Genomic DNA, 22,489 nt, shown 5'->3' with positions numbered 1-22,489 from the left:
ATCAGAAATAATATCATGTTTTAAAAAAATATTTAAGTTTGTTTTACATCGAATTTGTTACATTAAAAACGTTGATAGCATTGATACATTCATGTGCTTAACTATGTTGACGAGGAATTGACGAGTTTGATACATAATTTGTTTGTGAATGGTGACATTTAAATGGGTCCTTATGCCTGGTGTGATGAGTAGGTACTCTTAAAAACCATACTTATAAGTCGAGCTCTTGTCAAATACATACATCTATTTCGTTTAAGTATTTGTTACCAAGACTATGTAAACGTTGTATTGGGGAATGCAACCCATGGTTTGAATGAGAAGCACATAATATAGAGATAAAAATTTATTGATTATGTATTGTTAGTCGTTAGATTAGGTAAATTTAGATTATTTGAATGTCGGAGTTCAGAACGATTTTATTTAGAGTAAAACGAGATCTTGTCGTGTAACGAAAGTAGTCTTTTGGATGTCATTGTCAAATTGATTTCCACAAGACAATTGCTTATTAAAACTATATTATAATATGTATAAGGGTGCAGCGTTGTTTGTGAAATTTCTAACACAGTTTTCTTTTTATTTTTTTTATTTATTTATTACTTGTAAATTATTTAACATTATAAATGATAACAATATTCATATATAATTTTTTCGTTATTTTTTATTCTACTACTCCATAAGTTGAGCTCCAGGAGCTCGTGTTTATGGGAGGAGTATTTACAATTAGTTCTAATGATTTTTTAAACAATAATCAAAAACTTTTGATATAAATACAAACATAATATTAACATTGGTACACAAATTAGAAAAGTGTGTTTTTAAAGATAATTAAAATAATATATCTTCTTACAGATTAAGTAAGCGTGAGGAAATTAAGGGTACAATATATCAGGTAAACAAATTAAAAAAATAGTTTTTTTAAAGACAATTAAATTAATATATAAATATTTTTATACAAATTGAGTAAGTGTAAGAAAATTAGGGGTACAATATATCAGTATCCAATTTTAGGGACTTAATTAACTTTTTGAATTGTTCATAATTCACAGTTTCGGTTACACTAATTTTATTTTTGGACCACAATATATTGTACCATCTTACACCTAAATACGAATAGTGGTGCTGAGCCGTGGACTTTATTGACTGGACAGTTATTGACTGCAAATCTGTTCACAATATAAAAACCATTTTTATTAAAACGAAGACACTTTTATTAGCCTAACTGCGAATATCAACTGCAGGGATATAAAAAACTTTTTCGATTTCACGCGGAATTGCTTTTCTTTCGGAAATATCGGAAACCTTTTTAATAAGTAAATGAATAACGGGCTGTGGGGGAACACGTGTATAAATATTCTCACAAATTAGGTTTTCTCGATTTCTTCGATTTTTATTAAGTTCGGCGAAAAGAAAAAACTCGGGAGATGAAGACTTGAGGCTTGTAATGTTTTCGCCTTTTCGCCATTCTTTTATTTTGTTTCAAACAATATAGAATTTTCTTCTCTCTGGGCTATGACCGATGTTTAATTTTTTTTTTCTAAGGCTTTGCATATGTGTTCGCAGGGATGGAAAATTCCTCCCCTACAACACATAAGCCTCCATGAAAATTGGACCCTCTTCTTTGATATCTACAGAAAGCTACTTAAAGCTCTCTTGTACTATATATCTTTATAGACATATGTACTTAACTAATTAATACGTTATTTACGATCTTGAACGCAAATATACCCGTATTTATATTGTAATTAAATTCCATCAAACGTTGTGTAATTTTTTTGATTTATGATATAGGATTTTAATTACTTTCATTTTTGTGGTAACCCTCTTGGTTCTGATCGAGGTGTTGAGTTCAAAGTTGAATTAGTCTTTCTATTGCAAACCTAGACTTAAATGAATTTTCTGAATGAGCTAACTTTCCTATTGTAATTATTCTGATTCCCTGCACCCTAACAAAATCGTAGTTAAACGCTGATAAAAGATATTATACATGTTTATTTGGACAGGTAATTTAATATAACTCAAATGGTTAATTGTTAGTAAATTTGATTTTGGTGAACTTTTGTGTCCGTGTGGCACCACTCCTTTATGATTCTGCTGCTATAAGGTACATGTAAAGATTGATTTAGTAGGTTAATGTAATTAGTTAATTGCATATTTGACGAACTCGGAATAGCCCATTTGCTGGCATAATTTGGCTCCAATCCTCCATCAAGTAAACGAGATGATCGGGAGTGGACTAGAAATTTGCACAATCCTTTGACACGGCTCCTTGATTGATACCTAAGTTATCGTGTCCCAAGAAGCCTTCCACGTCATCATGTACTGCATTCAAGTTTCCCCCCGGGTCCCGATACCCCCAAATTCCGACCCCTCCTTGGACTACAATTTACTTAGGGCGAACCGGTTTCGTCCTATATACAATCATATACTCACGGTTGGTGTGGACTTACGGGTCGTGAATCCTCATTCCACGTTTAAGAGAAAATGCGAGGGTGGTCTATAAGACCTAAAATGCAAGCTGTATGCAGGTCCGCATTCTCCAGTAAACAGTACATACGAATAAATATATGTATACATACAGTTTGGGAAAGGTTTATAACTCGCAATACGAGGCTATCTACCTCGCATCCCGAGCTCGGATCTCGCGCCAAAAACTCTGCGAAGCTCTAGGTCTGGTAACCGAATATATACGTACTAATAAGGTGATACTAATAAATACTAGTAGGATAAGGTCATATTTGATAGTTTGTTTTGGAGAGCTATCGAACTCCAAGCTTTTGTTTGTTTGGTTTTGACGTTTTTATTTAAGAGAATCGTCATCTCTATTTGGTTTGGTTAATGGTCTTGTTGTAGGAGCGACCACTGCCTCCTATTGATGAACTGTATTTGTTTTAAATTTTACCTCCAGGGTTCAACATTAATTTTTGTTCATCCTATCCCGTGATTTTCCAATTGTTTCAAGTGGTTGATTGCCACATTAGAGAGTACTCGACCCTCAAATATCTCAGGCAACTGATGGGGTTTTGTATGAGCACCCAATCAATAAAATTCAAATGTTTCGTATAATTATTCGATATAAATCTGGCTAACCCGTGATTTTTCAATTGTCGATTGTGAATGATAAGTATTTGTAAGCACGCAGCTTCCAGCTGTTTCAGGTAACCAATAAAACTGTGCGATTATCTAATCAATGGTATTTAAATGTTTTATGTAATTTTTTGATGTAAATCTGGCTAACCCGTGATTTTTCAATTGTCGTTTGTGATTGATAAGTATTTGAGAACACGCATCTTCCAGCTGTTTCGGGTAATTAATAAAATCCTTTGTGACTAACTAATTATGGCCAAGGTCGTTTCCAAACTATGCGGTTGACCCAATTCTCCAGTGAGCTCTTTATTTGTAAACAAATAATATAAACATCTCCTGACACACTAACCTAAATGTGAGATTTGTTTATTTTAAAATTCCTTAGAAGTCATTTGTGCCTCTTTACTTTTATTGCGCACTATTTATTAAAATATTTTTAAATCCTTTATTGAAGTTAAACTATTTTTCATTTCCCGAATTTAGTAAATTTACTAGAAGTTAGGTGAAAATAATATAAATATATATATATATATGTACACATATCTCGATTGTCAAAATACGTTAAATAAGATTACATATATTAATAAATAAATATAAGGTATATGATTCTACATGGTCTTGAATATTAATAAATACATATTTTCTTTATCAATAATATAGATATGTTCTCGGGTAGGTATTAAAAATCGCTACCATTTCGATGTTTCGATTAATAAATAAAATACATATATATAATTACATTACTCATATATATATTCTTTATATACAATATTTTATTTTATATCTATAAATATATATACAAATATACAATATACATATATTAATGTATAATTCTTTGTTTTGTTGTTTTAATTTAATATTCAATTGATATACTTCCACTTCACAGCCCTTCTGTGTCTCCTGGGACCTGAAAATTATTTATAAAAGGAAAACTCACCCACGTCAAGGTATTTCCGGTCGGGTAGTACACAACAACCTTGATGAAGAAATCCTACCTAATTAATTGTATTTTTCAACTAATTTCAAAATAAATCTTTTCGACTATTTATTCCTATTTAATATTTTATTCTCGCTTGAATCGTATAAATTAGCTGATATTTAATTTTTCTTCCGAACGAAATCCTAATCCAGAAAACCCGTTGATTTAATAACACCTTTCCAGTTTAGGCTTTTTGAGTGATAGCTGTTTCAAATTCTTTTTCGAAATGATAGACTGATGATTAAAATTCCGGTTAGAACGACAAACACTTTTAACACTGTCGCTATACGCACGATGGATTTTAATTGAACAATTTATTAATTCTAAATTTCTTTTTATATATTTTTAAAAGAAAATTTTTTCGAATTGCGCAGACTTTTAATTATCTCGATTCTTAAAATTAATTTCTTTTCCGAACTGTTAATTTTAGAACAAAGGTTTGAGCATTTGTTATTATTTCTTTTCGAACTGTCTAGATTGTGTTTATTTTAAACTAAGACGTAAATATTTATTACTATTATTATTTTTACACAAAATTATAATCTATTTTTAAATATCAATACGCGATCACGTTCACTTTAGATTAACGATAACAAACTCTTAAATTTAATTTGAATGTTTTCACTTTGAATGAAATAATTATTTTTAAATTTTTAATTAATTCACAATTCACTTTTTGCACTTCACTTAACACTTTTAAGCACTGAGTTTAAATTATATTTATTTCCACTGTTTAACCAAATTAAACTGATTTAACAAAACTTCACTGGTGGGGTTTTCAGAATTTAGAAACTGAATTTAAGACTTCTTACAAAACTTTCTAAGTCCAGGTACTTGTTCAGAATTTAACACTTAGATTATTTCACTAGAATTTTACCAATAGACGTAGTACTGCCATGTAACAACTTTTCAAACCCTCGGCGCGACTGCCCCAAAACTGGTGTGTACCGTCACTTTATACCCCTCTCAGGTTCCAAAAGACGTATCTGAATTTCTCTTGATGCTTAATTCTATCTCCTATCAACTCGTAAATCCAAACACCCCTTCCATCAATATCGATCGTTCCTACATACGATCTTCTGTTTTCCGGCTCAAGGCGGTGTTCAGTTTCCATCTCACAATTCTAAATCGATAGGGTCCGAATCAGGTAAGTCTGCGTTAATCGCCCAAGCTCCCTTTGTCCTCTGTTCATACAAAAATGTAGTTAAAATCTCATGATTTTGCGTTCCTTTTTTTTCTCAATCCGCGATAGGTCCGTCCTCAATAACATATATATAGATCTCAATTTTATGCATCTCGTGCGAAATTGTTTAAATCCATGCTGAAATCTTTACTACGCATTTTTGAATTTCGATTTGTTTAAATTCTACTTAATTTTATTGTTACTTATATGAGCTTTTCCATTTCCACTCGTACTTTCTATCTCCATGACGCAGATTTGAGTTTTTCCTTTATCTTTGAATTTTATTTTTATCCGCGACGTTTTCTTGCACAAATTCTTCTTGATTCTTATGTCATTTCTCATAACTCTTATAATTACTCATTTTCCAAGTCGTATTTATTAATTTCACGGATAAATTCGAATTGTATCACTTTTTTCCACTTGGATTATTCTTTATCTCCGTTCTTTACCCTTCCTTTTATCTTTTCTCCACTTTTCCCGATGTGTGTAGTCTGCTGGGAAATTTCATACTTCATTTATTATTAATTAATATATAGTTTTCCACACTTCCATGGGAGATATACCTAATTAGACTCTGGGATATCTGTCATTTTTATTGCCTGACCCAATCTCCGCCCAATTTTCTATCTTTCTCATACCAGGATTCACATAAAACATATGCATTGACATCTGTTTATGTTTAAAATTTTGGTACTAGACTCGTAAATTTAGTTTAATTTCAAACCTATTAATTTTTATCTCTTTTGTCTAATCTAAATACTTCCATAAGGTCCACGTTAAAGTTAATCGCTTTTCTAATCGTTTATTACCTTAACGTAAATAAAAATCATGTTCAAATTCCGATTGTTTATCCTTCAAAATATACATGAGACCGCCAACCTTTTATCTTGTTTCGACCCCTCCGTAATATTGGGTAACTCTAATATATATCTAACCTAATAATCATGAAAATGTCTACTTTTCCTGAATCTAATCTATCGATATATGTTTAATTTTACTGTCTTCTTCTAATACTCAATTTTCATTTTCCTAGAACCTTCGTAGCAGTCCAAAATATCTGTATTAACCTTCCATTCGATCGCCGCACTTTTCTAAAATGTGTATTTTTTTTGCGAGATTTTCATCCAAGATTGATTTACCAATATGTCCGTTTCATCTTAAATTGATAACGATTAATTTCCATTGTTTCCAAAACTCTCACCTCTCTTTAGTACGATTTTTATCGAACATGACACCCTCCTTCTATCATAAATAATTGTACTACAGTTGAAAATTCTGCCAGTGATTTTCCTTCGCTTTTCCCGTCCTTTTTTACGTTTATAGTTTTTCCATTGCATTTTCGTGTGTGTGTTTTTCAACTTGTAAAATCTTCAAAGCACTCGATTTCAATGGTTCGCCATCACCTAAATGCCTCAGTTATTGTAAACATTTCCAGGAGTTTGTCACCTTGAAAGTCGACGTTGACCCTAAAGTGCGTTCACCTCTAATTTCTGTGGGAAAGAAGAAGCCATTAATTATCTTTTTTTTATTGCCCGATCCAAAGTTTATTCCTTTGTCCGTCGTAGACACACCTCCCTCCGCTCACTGATTGGTTACTCAAAATTTTATAGCTCTTTGTTCAGATCTATTGGTTGACAAAATTCAATATTTATTTATAGGCCTAGGAAAAGGGGAAGTACCAGTCGTCCTAGACGATTTTACGACCTCTCTGCTTTCGTCTTAGAACCTCGATATAATTTCAACTATTACAGGAGTCTACTGCAAACAAGCTGGATCAATTCTTTCTCCGCCAGATGTCGTTAGCATGTCCGTTTTCATAAATAATTTGCATATTTTCTTGCAGCTATGGTTTATCTGTTTTTTCTTTCACTGTGATTTAAAGCCTTTCATCACAGGCTTCATACACGGAGGTGATACCACCGCCCCGGGAACCATTCATTGGATAACCAACACCACCGACACAGGTCCTCCCAAGTGGTTCACTGTGTTTGGTGATTTAGCAGGGGTGCCCAAGTTCATGGGATGAGGATTGTCAGAGACCGGTCGAACTCTCCAGCAGGACTCTATCGACCCCGAGGAAAATAATTTCCGTCAGTGCCTATGTCGTGGAGATACAGTGTAGAGGGTTTTTTAGGAATGGAAGGCGAGGAAGAACTGAAAAGGAAAAGGTGTGAAGGGCGAGTAGAAATCTGGGATTTAGCGTGTTCAGGAGAGACGGACATTGAGTTCATCTCTCCCACTGCAGTGCAAGCCCTGAGGGAAATTATTATTGTGGAACTAATGTAAAAAAATGTAATGTTCTTCCTTTGTAGAACTGTAGTAACAACTAGATTTCGAAGTGAACTTGGATAAAACGTGAGCAAAGGTGTCTTGTGACGTCATACGAGACACGATTCAGTACAATAGATTATTCGAATGGCAGTGCTGCTGTACCGCCGAGTATCAATAAGAAGTCATTAGCTCTTTGTCCGGCCGCAAATATCAACATTATGGCAACTTACATTCGGTATTTCCCGAAAACTAACAACATGCTCTTATGAAAGCGATATATTCGTAAAAAAGGATTCTTCGTTTACTTCGACTAAACCAAGCCAAAGGGACGTAATTCGTGGTAAAAGCAAAATAAAAGTCGTTTAAAATAATTGTAAATGTATTTTTAATCAACCAATTAATTAAAGTATTTATTATTATACATTTAAATATTATAGTATAGGTTGGTCAGAAATTAAAGACGACTTTAATCCGTACTTTTGGAAAATGATCACTATTCCTATTCCCTAGTTGCCCATATACACATACATAAATGAATATTGAGGGCATTTCTACGGGTGGCCTATAAACAAGTCGAATGTGGAGTAGATGTATATGCCCCAATAATTCTAACCCTCACGTACTTCTATGTAAGTCGTTTTCTCCAGAGATGGAGTGAGATTAATGGAAATTACAAATTGAAAATATCACGGCTAGGTACCTACTATCTAACCGTTACATTCTACTCCCCTCCCTTTTTGTATTGCCACACCTTTCTATGCATGAGGTGCTAACCATTAAGAGGAAGCTACAAGCCAAAAATGTGTATATTCTTGGTATACCTTATATTGAGGGTAATAGGCATTGAAATTGCTTGACAAACGGAGTCCAGAAACGTTCGATTTCAAGCACAAAACTGGTTTTTATTCATTTTGTAAATAATTTTATAAGAAAGCAAAAAAGTTAACAAGTGAAACTGTCACAGATAATCTTAGCTATAATACTGTATTTTTTAAAGTTGTTTCCTTTACGCGTTCATACATTTCTATTGAAAAAAAATTTATCAGTGTACATTTATGTTTTTTATTAAGTAATTTATTTTTTTTATTTGTATTCTACTCAAGCGAAACGATAGGAAAACCTTCAATTTATCTAAAGCATATTTTTTGGTTTTCATAATGTATACCGATTCGTTATAAAGATTAATCAAAATAGTGATTTAGCATTAAGTTTCTCCAATGTTTAATATGTTAATTAAGTTACTCATTTTGCTTACATCAATCTTACATTATTATCATATCTCCACATTTTAAACAGCATTCAATCTACTTTCATCTGTCAGTTCCATACCTCACTGCCACACATCAGGGTACATAGATACCAGCACTCTATTGTAGACTGCTAACTTCGATTCTTTAAACAATTTTTTGCTAACGCCAACCACGTTCAGTCCTCCATTGACGAAGTTTCCTGCATTTACTTTTCTTTCAATATCAGCCTTTCCATCTTTCTAGAACATACTTCCCATATACACAAACTGTAAAATTGATGAGTGTGTTTTCTTTTTTCCACAGCATGCATGGGTGGTCTAAGCGTGGGCGTATCGCTGTCCGTGGCCCCGCTGGTGGTGGCCATCTGCCGCCGCAAGTCCACGCGTCTCACGGCCGTGCTGGGTGGACTGCTCTTAGCTCTCGCCTGCCTCTTCACCTCCTTCGCCGTGCAACTGCACCAGGCCGTCATCAGCTATGGTAAGCATCCCTCTCCCATCGGGCCTGAATTACTTTAGGTGATTTGTCACAGATAAATTTCCTCTCATTATTTACTTTATACTAACTATTAATTCTCCAATTATACAAAACTTATAATACTAATTCAAAAAAAATAAGAAAGAAAGCAACAGTACATCATACTTAATTCACTGCGCGTAGCACAATTCTGTTTCAACCGAATTGCATTTCGTCTGCATTTCGGTGATCGTTTGAATAGTTCAGTGAAGATTCTTTTTTTAAATGTTAAATATTATTTATTTTAAATGAATTCTTCTCATTTTTTCAATATTATGGTACCTACCTGCCCGAAGAAAGTTTGAAAAAATAATTTTCATAGAAGTAGTAATTTTTCTCTGGATCAGTTGTATAATTGCTTATATGGAATTTTTTACGTGAAACATATGGTTTATAGTTAAGTGTGCAGGTATTTAATAGCATACTTACAAATCTAATTATTTCCGTAAAGACCGACAAAAATCATTTAGACTGACACCAAAAATTTCAAGGCACCGGATGACTCTCAACCAAAGATATTAGAAGAACGAGATATGCTATGTTGGCCGCCGGACCGTAGCCGGAATACTACCTAATTAGGGTACTTTGAACGGTATCGGGACGTGTACGCACAGAAATCTGTTCTATGTATTAGTGCGGATACCTTAGCGTAAGCGAAGGTGTGCAGTAGTATTGGTGAACAAAACCGGCGACACTGGGCAAAACAATTCCACACAGTATGAACTGCTCATAGCACATCTCGTTCTTCTAATATCTTTGCTCTCAACATTCTGGACAGCGGAAAATGGTACCCTTAATTAGTTTAGTATTGATCGAGGAAAAGCTATAAAATATTTCGCAGTTTACTGCAAAGATGTTGCACTAAATGATTGACAACAAAGAAGATGATTCAATAATGTGATTAATCATATTGACGATGTAATTGAGATCAAAGTCTCTCCTACGTTGTGAATTTAAGAAATGTTTTAAAAGTTCAGTAATCGCCTCTTACTCATCTTAATCTCCATTGTTATGTTACTATATTTAGCTCGTTTAAAGTTAACTTTTATTGATGTGATCATCAGACTAATAAAACTACAGCAAATTTGCGATGGTATTAAAATTTTAAACGAAGCATCAAGCCTTTAATCTATTCACTCAGACGAGAACTACTTAGTCTTATAAGATGTTACTAAAACTAATTCGTTAAACAACTTAATTAAACAGTTAAGTACTTGAAAAGAGATTTATTTTTAGTTCCTTTCTTCTGAACTTTCGTTTTACTTGAGAATGGTCCGAAAGCATTCTGGTTCTACTTTTGTGTGATAATCGAATCGGCGCAATTAACCCGAAAAATTAGCAATTCTTTTTACTACAATTTAAAATTCATAACGCGCTGTTGTACAAAAATTACAAAGGTTTTAATTTTTAAGATTTGCCAAATTCCTTAAAGCTACCCTAATATAGAAACCATGCAAAATAAACTATACTAAACACAAAATTGAACACATGGTAAGCGTAGAGATACACGAAGATTAAATATTTTTCTATTATTAAATGTATCTATGTAAGCGTTTATAGGAGTAAGTTTTACAGTACAAAATTTATATTATATTGGAACCTTTTGTTTTATCAGCTTATAGTGTTGATTTTTACGTTAGTAGTGTCAGTCTGCTATTTATTGATAAGTCTCGTTGACTTGTTTATTGAAGTTATAAACGTCTTCATCATATTCAAATATCAAAACAGCAGTATCATCAGCAAAAATTGAACATTCGATACCAGAAATAACTAGAAAAAGAGAAGCATAAGGATGGTGACTTGTGGCACACCTTCCACCTTACCGAACGACTACTATTTTCATTAATGTTTGAAATCTGGAAAAAGTTATTAATTTTTCGTTGGGTTTCAGGTATATTCCTAGGGGTGGGGTGCGGCATGGTACGGGAGACGTCCTCACTGATGTTGGGCCACTACTTCCGACGACGGAGGGAGTTCGTGGAGATGGTGGCACAGGCTGGGGCAGGAGTGGGCATCGCGCTGTTCAGCGTCTTCTACAAAGAGGCTGTCGGGTAAGAATTTCGACAATTTTTTTATTTACTTCGGCATATGTTCTTTTAGATTCTTCCATTCGGTCTAGCACAGTGAAATCGATAACTTTACAATATCGGATCGATAAGCGTAACAACTGAAGATTTTATACCGATTTCCCGAGCATTCTGTTGATACCCAGATCAATATTGATATTGTAAATTTATATACGCTGTCAACACTGACGCATCTGACTAATAAATTGACAATGGTATTGATATTACAAATTTTAACAAAAAGTTAAAAAATACTAATAAATTGACAATTTCAAATTGAAATATTAACTTCTATACACATTGGCAGTCCGCATATACTTTTTGACGGTAAAAAGGGAGTTAATCAGTTCATGAGGTTATTACGCATAACTGACAACTTTTATATTTCTGCGAGTTGGAACGTAATCAATTGCGTTCGTCTTAGATAAACATGATAAATCTATGGATGGTGTATACGATTTCTTTTAGTTCTAAGAGCTTAGTTAGTTCACCTCCCATTCTTTGACAACCCGGTTATTTTGTGTTGAAAATTTTTGCATATTGACAGCTTATCCGACGTCTTGGAGGTGCACTAAAAGTAGCGGCTTTTTATTTACCAACTGTCGGAATCATATTCTAACCGTGCTCGCAAATATCGCTAATTCAACCATGGATGACGGATATCTTCAATATCATATTGACATGAGGCTTTATCGAAGTTTATAATGTGTCCTTAACACATTTGTTTTCTTTTACTCGAGTAAAAGGGTGATTCAGTGATTTTGTACACTTTGTTAATACGCTTCAACAAGTTTGCCTGCTACATTAATCTTAAAGAATTTTAAAAACATAATTTGAAGGCATTCTGCTATCAATCGTGCCGATTGTATTATAATCTTGCCAAAAACCTTTATCAGAGCCAGACGTAATTTGGCTCCGAATGTAAATTCAATTATTTGATCGTTTCTAATCATCGCAAGTCATTATTGAAGGTAATCATTAAACCGTAGACCATTAAACACAAATCATCGACCATTCATTTAATTGGTTCACGCAAAATAACGTTAGTTTCCAACAACCATTATTTTCCCGCTTTATACTTTGGGGCAGCAAATTCCTAATATAATCGAAATGAAAATTACATTTTCCTAGAATAATGAAAAACGGATCGATTCTCATTACTGAATTTAAAATAAATGGTTATTGTTGTTTATATGCTGAGTAAAGATTTTAATATTCCAACATTATTAATGGCAGCAAACATTATTCCAATTGACTCTAAAAGGAAAAGGGAATAACCCAAAATTTTGCGTAAATTGCTTTTACATCCTTTTTAGCAAAATACAGGTCATGATAAAATGGAATAAGCCTAAGTTCTTGAACCATATTTTGGGGATTGGGTTCCATTGAATCACTATGGTAAAAAAGTCGCAAACGCCTGAGAAAAATATGAGACGATCTAGAGTAGGAATAAATAGAAGAGGTGGCAACATGAAATGGGGTGACTTTAATCAATTTTCAACTTTGGAACCAAATAACTTTTTACGAAAATTTTTTTCGAAACATGTATTTATTGAACGCGTTTAAACTGTTGAAATATATATTTTTAGCTGCGTATGTGTCCTAGATAGTCGAAAAATAAAAATATAAATATAGTGATGAATGTCGCCCTCCGGAATGGGGCGACTTTGATTAACCTTTTTTATGATACGACAATCCCAAAAAAGTACGTACAACTAAAATTTTCCTTGAAATCATTAGATTTATAAGTAAGTGCTTAACCATTTGAGTGCCAATCGTCGATTTTCATCGATTCGTATCTTAGCGAAGATTGCCGATCGTCGATTTCCGTCGATTGCGTCAGTCGTGTTCTGATTCGCGCGTACGTCTGTACGTAAAATTCTCATTTTTTTGAAACGCCTGGACTTCGGGATCCTCCTCCGCGTGATTCTAAACCAATATTCTTTAATAAAACACCGAAAAAATCATCTAAATCCTTGAAAATTAAAAGAATTTATGGGGTTTTAAAAAAATATATGGTTTCATAAAAAATAATGTTTTTTGGTGGCATTTTACAAGCAACTGTATGAATTTTTTGGCACTCAAACGGTTAAATACTTAATTATAAATCATTAAAATTTTATTTAGAATTTTTGAAAATTTTAAATATGTAATTATATAAATTATCCAAAGAATTGTCACTAGCCCAATGACAAATCGTTTTCAAACTTTCTTCAGACAGTTAGGTACCGTAATATTGAAAAACTTAGTTAAAGTTAGCCATCTAATTAAAGACAGCCATCTAGTCAAAGTAAGGCTTGCTTAAATAATAAAGTGGAAGCAGCAGATTTTCTAAACTGTAAACGGAACGTATAAATAAATTTACAGACAGATTAAATTCCAAACGGTCGAGTTAAAACAGAACCTTGCTACGCTCAGTCAACCAGACACCATTTTTTTACTGAAAGGCGGAATGAAAAAGCCGCATTTTTCGTAAAGCCGTAAACTGTCAAGCTATCAGAGAGGAGAAATAATTTTTTTTTCGACATTTATTTGCTTATCACCACATAAAATTTTAAACATAAATTAAAATTTTATTGGTATCATTTTTCATATCTGTTAAAATATTTTTTTTTTGGTTGTTCCAATGTGCCTTTTCACAACCGACGTAACACTATTAAATAAAGCTAAATATTCCCAAAAAGTCATAAATTTAGTTTTTGATATATCTAAATTGCTTTCATCGGGTTTATTAAAGTTATTATATGTTTACGGTCTCATAACTTCTGATAAAGGAAGAGAAAAGGGAAGGATTCGCCGTTAGTATTTAATGAGACAACATATTATTATATTTAATGAATTTAATATTTCTGTCTCTGCCGGAAGGGGCTTATTATAATAAATTGTTAACGAGTTGAAGAAGAGATAATTGAAAAATTATCTTTTGATCGTTTATCCGCATTCGCTTAAGCTAAGCAAAGTAAAGTTTATATTACACCCTCCTGCTTCAATAAAGACGCTTAATTATGGCAAAACAATGGAACTTTGCTGAAATCCGCTTTCAGTAACTCCTCCCTCTTACCCCTCCTCACTGGTAATAATCCCTCCCCTAAGGCAAAGTGGTCTTTTCCGGTTTGTAAAAGGACTTGCAATTGTCAACTTGCATTATCTTTTATTTATTTTATATAATTGCTATTATTTATAATATATTTTAAAATACAAATACAATATTTTAAAATACAATACAATACAATACATGAATTCAAGGCTAATTATAAAAGCAGGTTTTTCTTCAAACAAAACTGCCCAACTCAATTATTGAGAAATTAATTCTCGTGTTTGAATTGTGGAGTAGCGCCTTTTTGTTTATTTATTAATTATTTACAGAGCGTAACGAAGTACCTACTGTTTTAACTCGACCGTTTTGCATTTCATTTGTTTCCGTTCCGTTTCAAATGGTGGCCGTTTTCGACATTCGCATTTTTGAAAGATTATGGTACCTACATACCTGCCTGAAGACAATTAGAATAAATAAATGTCATTGAAATAGTGAGGTTTCTTTGGAAAAATTGGACTTTTCTTTAGAAAAATGATAATAATAAGTAAAATAATTTCAAGTATCATTTTGTTATTTCAAAGTTTTTATCGGAAAAATACGATCATTAAGTCGCGTGACGCGCCGGAACGGAAATTTCAAATTTAATAATACTAAATACCAATCATTTTTTTAACATGTGGCGAAAACTACCCAACACACTTTTTTGTGTGGGATAAATCTGTTCTAGAATATCTTTAAAATTTTGTGTCATATCAAATGCTATATTTTCTTTTTTTTTTATATAAACTTCCGATTTAGTTGTCCGGGTTAAGTCTTCCCCAAAGGAAAAACTTAACCCTTCCACTCACTTTTCCACAAATGATCAGCTAGTCAATCAACACTATGTAAGTGCATTATATAAGTAAAATAAATACAAAACAATACAAGAACAACAACACGTCAAATCACCAGATATCAAATGGGAAAAAAAATTCACCGTCTCCAGATATTTTCATATCAGAGGGTTCGGCTCGGTAGAACTACTAACAGGGCCTATAAATCCTACTGATCCCTCAACATAAATATTTAAAAAATCTTTTGTTATCCTACATGTATTCAAAATGACCGACTTTTGCATCTTTATATATAAATTTTTTGATAGATCTAATACGCCTAAATTTTTAATTAGAGAGCTAGGTATAATGCCAGTAGCCGAAATAACGAATGGTAATATTTTTATAGTCTGAGAATGCCAAATTCTTTTTATTTCATTTCCTAAATCTGTGTATTTTCTTATTTTTTCACTAACAGATTTTTGAATATTACAGGAATTTGGAATAGCAACATCAATGATATAAGTTATTTTTTTAATTTTGTCATGTAAAACTATAAAAATAAGTAAATACTAATCAATATAAGTATTGATTTAAATTATTCTATTGTAAATCATCTCATTCGTTGATTGTACTCGTAGTCAAAAGTATAATTATTTTGTTCAGAATTCGGTATGTACCCACTGCTTTATTTTAATTCGCCTTTAAATATAACCTTAGTCCTTGAATTAGCACTCAGTTATTTTATGGCATAGCAAAAATATGCATCGTCTGTAATCTTTAAGTTTGATACAAAAATGTGATGGCTGTATAAAAATACGTACTAAACATGTGTAAAAAGTAAGAACATTGTCGTGTGACAAATTATGTGTGTGCTTCGTTCCACAGTTAAACATTCTTCCAGATTTGCCTTGGTAATTAACTATCCAGAAACTCCGCCTTATGACGGACCTGCGGTTGAATTTGCCTTCCGTGGGGTGTATATTAATTATTTCTGATGAACCTATTACTAAAATCTCAAACGTTTTTAGAGGGATTCCTCGGGAAGTTACTAATTCATCTAGAAAAATAAAATCTAGAGCTTACCTCTAATTTTATAGATGAAAAACGTTTTGTAAAATTTTCAAACCGTTTTAAAAAAAATAATGCAATAGTAAGGTCCTGTTTTTATTAATCTCGAATACAAATAACTTGCATGCATTCTCTAGATACATTTGAGATTTAGTAATACGTTCATCAGAAATAAGTAAAATGTGAGCGACGAGCAAACCCCCGTTGTTAGAGTCTAATGTTGCCTTCAAAAGGGAAGCATATAATCCCCGTCACTATAACTTAACCAACATTAATAACACAATAGTTTTTATCCAATGAATCTATTAATTATTGTGAGCTATAATTCAGCTCAATAACATAATGAATTGGGAACATGTACCACAAGAGGCTTTATCAGTAGTCGGAAAGCCACGTACTGATTTCGACAATCCAGCAATTTGTAATGAAAAGGTGAAGATACGGGTACATTTAGTGGTAATTACTCCGATACCGAGATAATAGGGAACACCTGAGATCAGAATCAAGTTAAGCAGAGGTTCCACACCGGCGCGCAGTGAACATCTGCCAAGTGAGTGTGGTGTGGAATGAGAGGAATCTATAAATCAATGTAATCGCTTTGCGGCCTAACTTCTTGATTCATGTGAACAACGGCGCGCCAAGGGGAACTGATAAAGATAATTACTAATAGTAAAGCCTTCGTGTAGGTATTTAGCACGAAAGATAAGAACGAGCTGAAGAGTTTACTCTATAATGTACCTAGCTAATGGAGAAGTTCTCAAATTTTAAATCATCACGAACCGCATGTGGTAAATGTGAGAACAAGAAACTATCACGACTCGGTGCGATGGCAAAACAGTAAGCATCTCAAATCAGAGGTCTCCGGTTCGCAGCGGGAAAACAAAACTTGTTTTAAAAAAAAATCTATATTAGTAATAGATATTATACATACCTATTGGGTTTATTTGTATTTTATTTTATTTCGTTAAAAAAAAACTGCGCATAAATTTGGTAGTTCATTTTTTAAACAATATTAAAATATTTTCATATTTAAAAGTGAATTAATTTAACAACGCAAATTCCAAAAAAATGACTGACCAATTCCATTTAAATTTAGACTCCGTTATTTTCACGTTTCATTTATATATTTTTTCAGTTTTCTTTCAAAAAAAAATATTTTTTATTCATCGAGACACCGAGGGCAAGCAGGTGTCTCTTAAATCCTGTAGGTTCTTATACTTTTGGCGGCCTCGTCTTAAATCGACCCACGGCCCGCAGATTGGAATTCTCTGTAGACGATTTATGTTTACAGCGTTGTATATTATCATTAAAGCTACACTTTTATTAGACAACTAGGGTTAATTATATCATCGGCCAATTAACTGAACTTCGTAATCCGACACACATAAAGTTCCTTGTAAAGCGAGACAATCCGGTAATTGTTTTTTCGTTTTTCAACTAATCAAGAATCGACGGGCTCGCGATATAGTGTCGACCCTCATCTAGGTTTAAATGAAATTGAGAATATATTCTACAGAAGTAATTTAATTTAAGCTATTCATTTGAAAATAGCATAATATTTGGCATGTTGCCAATCAGTAGGTTGTGTGGGATAGATTGTAATTTTGTTCAATCGTTTATTGCGATATTCATTTGTGTATATATTTACACTTTTGTACGCCCGTGAGGCTTTTACATTACGTACATTGAAATGTTGACAATTTTGTACATACGGGTTATAAACAATTGTTTCAAAAATATTTATTCCAATTACAGTAGTTTACAATTGTTGGTTAAAAAAACTATTATATCATAAATAATATATTGGTATTAAAAAAATGTTAAGTATGTTTTAAACATCGAATTAGTTACATTCAAAATGTCAAATATAATTGGTATATTCATTTACTTAACTATGTTGGCGAGTAATTGGCAATTTTGCCACGTAATTTGTTTGTGAATGGTAACATTGAAATAGGTCCTTATGCCTAGTGTGTCGACTAGGTACTCTTAAATGCGACTAGGAAGTTCATGTTTTGGAATAAGCAGTGACAACAAAATAGCGACCGAATAAACGTTTAATATGTTTTTGAAAAGTCCAATTAGTCAATTTGGATTTTTTTAATGAGGTTCTTTTTTTCGTACCTATGAATGTACATATTAAGAGAGTGTTTTCAATTAAAACTTTGGAAGATCATCATCGGAATGGGAACCATAATACCAAGTACCAAGTTGAAAAGAGTCACATTACCGTAAAAATTGCAAGACAATCTTTAAGACGAAAAATTCATTAAAGACATGTTATTGAATGTATATTGATTTACGACTAACTAGTAGTATTGAGCGTCAAAAAAGTATGTTTCTAATATCCATTTATTTAATAAATCAAAACCAAAATTCCCTCTTAAAACATGAAATTTGTAAGTAGGTAATATATTTTATGTAGCGTTTTACAAATTTCAAAAAGGAAGTATACAATTTAAAATAGACGTCACTAAATTAGTGAGAATTATCTTTTCAAACTTTTTTCGGGCATGTGGGAACCATAATATTGATTATTCCGAATTGACAGCTCGTAGGAGAAACAACGCACGTGCGAGCTCAGGCGGGTTAATAAGACAGTATCCAACACGACTAAAACGGAAACGGAACGTACAAATAAATTTACCGACAGAAGAAATTCAAAATGGCCGAGTTAAAACAATACATCGCTACGCTATGTCAATAAAATGAATGTCTTCTCTAATATTATTATTATCTTATTTCCTTGTATCCTTGATGCTGTCTCTTGGGAGGGAAAGTTGCACCTTCCAGACTAGGTAGTGGGTAGAGGGTAGTATTTGCAGAGGACGGGAACTAAATCGATCTAATGAGTGTTCGCCCTCCATTGAATCCCTCGGGAGATTTGGTGTCTCGGCAAGCCAATGATTGATGGAGACACATTTATAGTTTTATGTATGTTGATACCAATAGCAGAAATAGGTTTATTAGTACCGCAACATCGACTTCTTGTTATTTGTATTGAGACAAGTTAAATACTGACAATTGGGCCGAGAAATACCACATTTCGTTGGCCTATTTCTTCAGTGAGACATTAAAAAATCTCTGATTCCTAGTAATGACTGTTTATTTTTAACAAGTTTAATTTCTAGAACCTATTTTAATTACACAATAGAACTTGCTTAGAAATAAAACTTTTTTTGTAAATTGAATAATGGTATTATTGAATAAATAAAAGACAAACAAAAAAAACAATAATCGTTCGAAGATTTTTTAACTAAAATGTATCATTATGCAATAAGGAACTGCAGTCAATTTTGGTAATTATTTTTTTACCAAGTACCTATGACTTCTAACTTAATACATATATGTATTTTTTTATTGTCATAGTTAGTTTTAATAGTTAAAAAAATGCAAAGGTTAAATTTTTAGGGTCTCCCAAAAACGCATCAAATCTCTGGAAGTGACCAATGACATCACTAGTCAAAAAGCCTAGTTTTTTTATTTAACTAATTTAAAAAAATTTTATGTTTTTTGGAAGTCAAGACGTTTTTTATTCTTAAGATTACCTGTTTTGTCATCGAAGAACACTGTAAAATGTTAGCATCTCGTCACTAACGTTGTGGTATTCAATCAAACTGTGAAAATGCACCCATGAGAGCACCTGAAAAATTTACCGGTGTAATGTTTAAAAATATTTTCATCGATTCAAATTTGAATGTGGACCAGAGTTGCTAATGCATATGTTTTAAAATAACTACAAGAGACGAAAAGATTTTCAAATTCCCCACAAGTTTCTTCACCTCCAAAATGAAAAAATTTCTTTTGTAATTATCATTTATTTAGGAAGCGGGTTTTAACCTGCTAGTATGACTGTTGCATCCGAAACTGCTTACAAATTACTGCTTCAGTTGAACATAAAAATGGACTGTAAATAGTTTAAACGAAACGAAATGAATTGGGCGATTGTAGAGTCACGTGGGGTAACCGTGCGCAATTTTTACATTGGGATTTTTGTATTAAAAAGCTTTAGGTATTTTACTCAATTTTTTTGTTTATTAATATGATCGATTGTTAAGGCATCTCAAACAACCATAAAAACCTCATATGGTTCATAAATCAAACAGTTATATAAAAAAGTTTACATGCATGTCGATTGCGTATACTTACCCTGTGTGCGGGGTAAGTATACGCATACCGTAGGGTAAGTGTTCGCACCGCGAAGAGTAACCCCCCATTGCAATTATCACACTTAAATTGCCCCTTATCGTAGTCTGTGCAGTTCTCATGCCACCATGCTTTACACAATAGGTACATTCTATCCAATCTTCTGTTGGTGGATCTCGATATTTCTCCTTGCATTGTGGGCAAAAATAGTCCTTAGAAGCCTGTTTTTGTGCGCTCTTTAAACAGTTATGCACGCTGGAAATTCCCGCATTACGCTTTGTGGTGTGACTTTCTTGAAAGGAGGTGGTCGTCCGGTTTCCATAGTTTTAAATATTGGTTTTCGGACGATTTTTGCATCTGCATCTGTCTGCTTCTGCTGAAGTTTTTTTTATAGGGACTAGAGATAATTATTTCAGACTTGCAAGCATTTTTCAGTTTGCGTAAAACCGCCGAACTTGAACAACGTTAAACCCAATAGCTCTCGAAATACTTGTGGGAGTAGTCTGTCTTATAGCTAAAACAGGGTTACGTTTTAGAAATCCATACACCCAATCCTTGCCAGCCGTTTTTGTAATGTTGTCAAATCTGTTCTCGATCTTGTTGATTTCAGCATACTCGTAAACAATTTTTCTCATTGTCTGCATAGTCAGGCCGTAGAACATTACGTCAGTTTGTTTACAATTTTTTTTATTATTGATACATTATTTTACAGTATTTCATATTTTAATTCAGTAATGTTGGTCTCACTGGGTTGTTTACCCGTGCTGAGGCCCCCATTTTATTGAAAAATAAAATTAAATAAAATCCCCAACGATTTCGGCTTGAAAATAAATGAATAATTATTAGATCAATAGTTTCACAAAAAAATGACATATGCACGATAAATTGAGTATCTATTTATCTAAAAATCTACTTCTTTATCTGGTGTAAATGTCGGACGATATCTCCCCATTGAAGTTGCTATTAATTTTAGTTTTAGGCGTTTACGCAGAGTGGCCTCACTGATCCCAACAATATCTGCAGCAGCCCGCTGACTCTTCCCCTCTTTCATAAGCCTTTTTGCAGTTTCTTTTTGCTCTTGAGTGCAAGCCGACCTCTCCGGGTGCTTTCTCACGTACACACGTGGCACATTTCACTGTAAAAAAATAACGAGAGTTGAAATATTATGCTATAAAATCAATTTTATCTATCGGGATAAGTGTTCGCACTCGTCCAACTGCGAACGCTTACCCCAGCACACTTACCACATCACACCAAAATTCAATAAACTTTAAAAATCAGATTAGTGGTTATCTTTATTAGAAGTATCACTTTGCACCCATCTAACTAACAATATTTCACTAATAATTATCATAGACCACGTCACTCTGACACATCTGGTTACACAATAGCACACATCGGTAACAGAGATGAAAATTTTAAGAAAAGCACGAAAAAAAGTAATTTACCTACCAGTTTTTATTGACAAATCAGTATCCACTGTACACATGTCCTGCTTCGGCGCGATCCAGAAGGCTACTGAATTAAGGAACGCGCGGGCGCTTAACAGGCACAATCTTGTCGGAAACATCACTGCGAACACTTACACTCCGCGTACGGTTACCCCACGTGACTCTATGCGTAGGATAGAACAAGAAATGGAAGGAAGGAAAACGGGATAACCAATCACCACATTACCACACAATCACAATATAGTGAGTTCCACCTCGATACCTCGAGGTAATTATCGCCACAACAAAACGAATAAATGTTAAATATCGCCACAACAAAACGAATGACTACTTAGAACGATATTGTCAACATGCTTCTTTTTACTTTTAAACGAGATTATGTACACGAAAAACACCAACAACTTGCTTCCAAGGTAGTCCTTATCCTTTTACTGTTTTAAAAACAAATGCACTCGAATTTGCATTATTTTCTTGTCATTGTTCCAAATTCCAAATACTTTTCCAGCAAGGTTAGGGAGAGGTAGGAACTGGATAAATGACATCTCGGTAGGAACTAAGCATATTCTCATTTCGAAACAAAACATTGACACTTCCAATTAGTATCCCTTGTGGGATAAATGCCTAAT

At 33.2% G+C, this 22,489-nt stretch overlaps 1 protein-coding gene across 1 annotated transcript in view; it reads left to right on the top strand.

Annotated features, from left to right (window-relative positions):
• LOC149426100 (monocarboxylate transporter 2-like) overlaps positions 1 to 22,489 on the top strand; it is a 198,886-nt gene that overhangs the window by 151,124 nt on the left and 25,273 nt on the right. Inside the window, 2 exon segments of the mRNA XM_089635251.1 lie at positions 9,071 to 9,244; positions 11,172 to 11,331. Of these exon segments, the coding sequence (XP_089491377.1) occupies positions 9,071 to 9,244; positions 11,172 to 11,331 (334 nt within the window).

Source organism: Hesperophylax consimilis, chromosome 1, assembly GCF_061612785.1.
Source record: "Hesperophylax consimilis isolate HC1 chromosome 1, BYU_Hcon_1.0, whole genome shotgun sequence".
NCBI lineage: Eukaryota > Metazoa > Arthropoda > Insecta > Trichoptera > Limnephilidae > Hesperophylax > Hesperophylax consimilis.
Note: the sequence above shows the minus strand (reverse complement) of the source record. Positions and strands in the feature narration are given on the sequence as shown.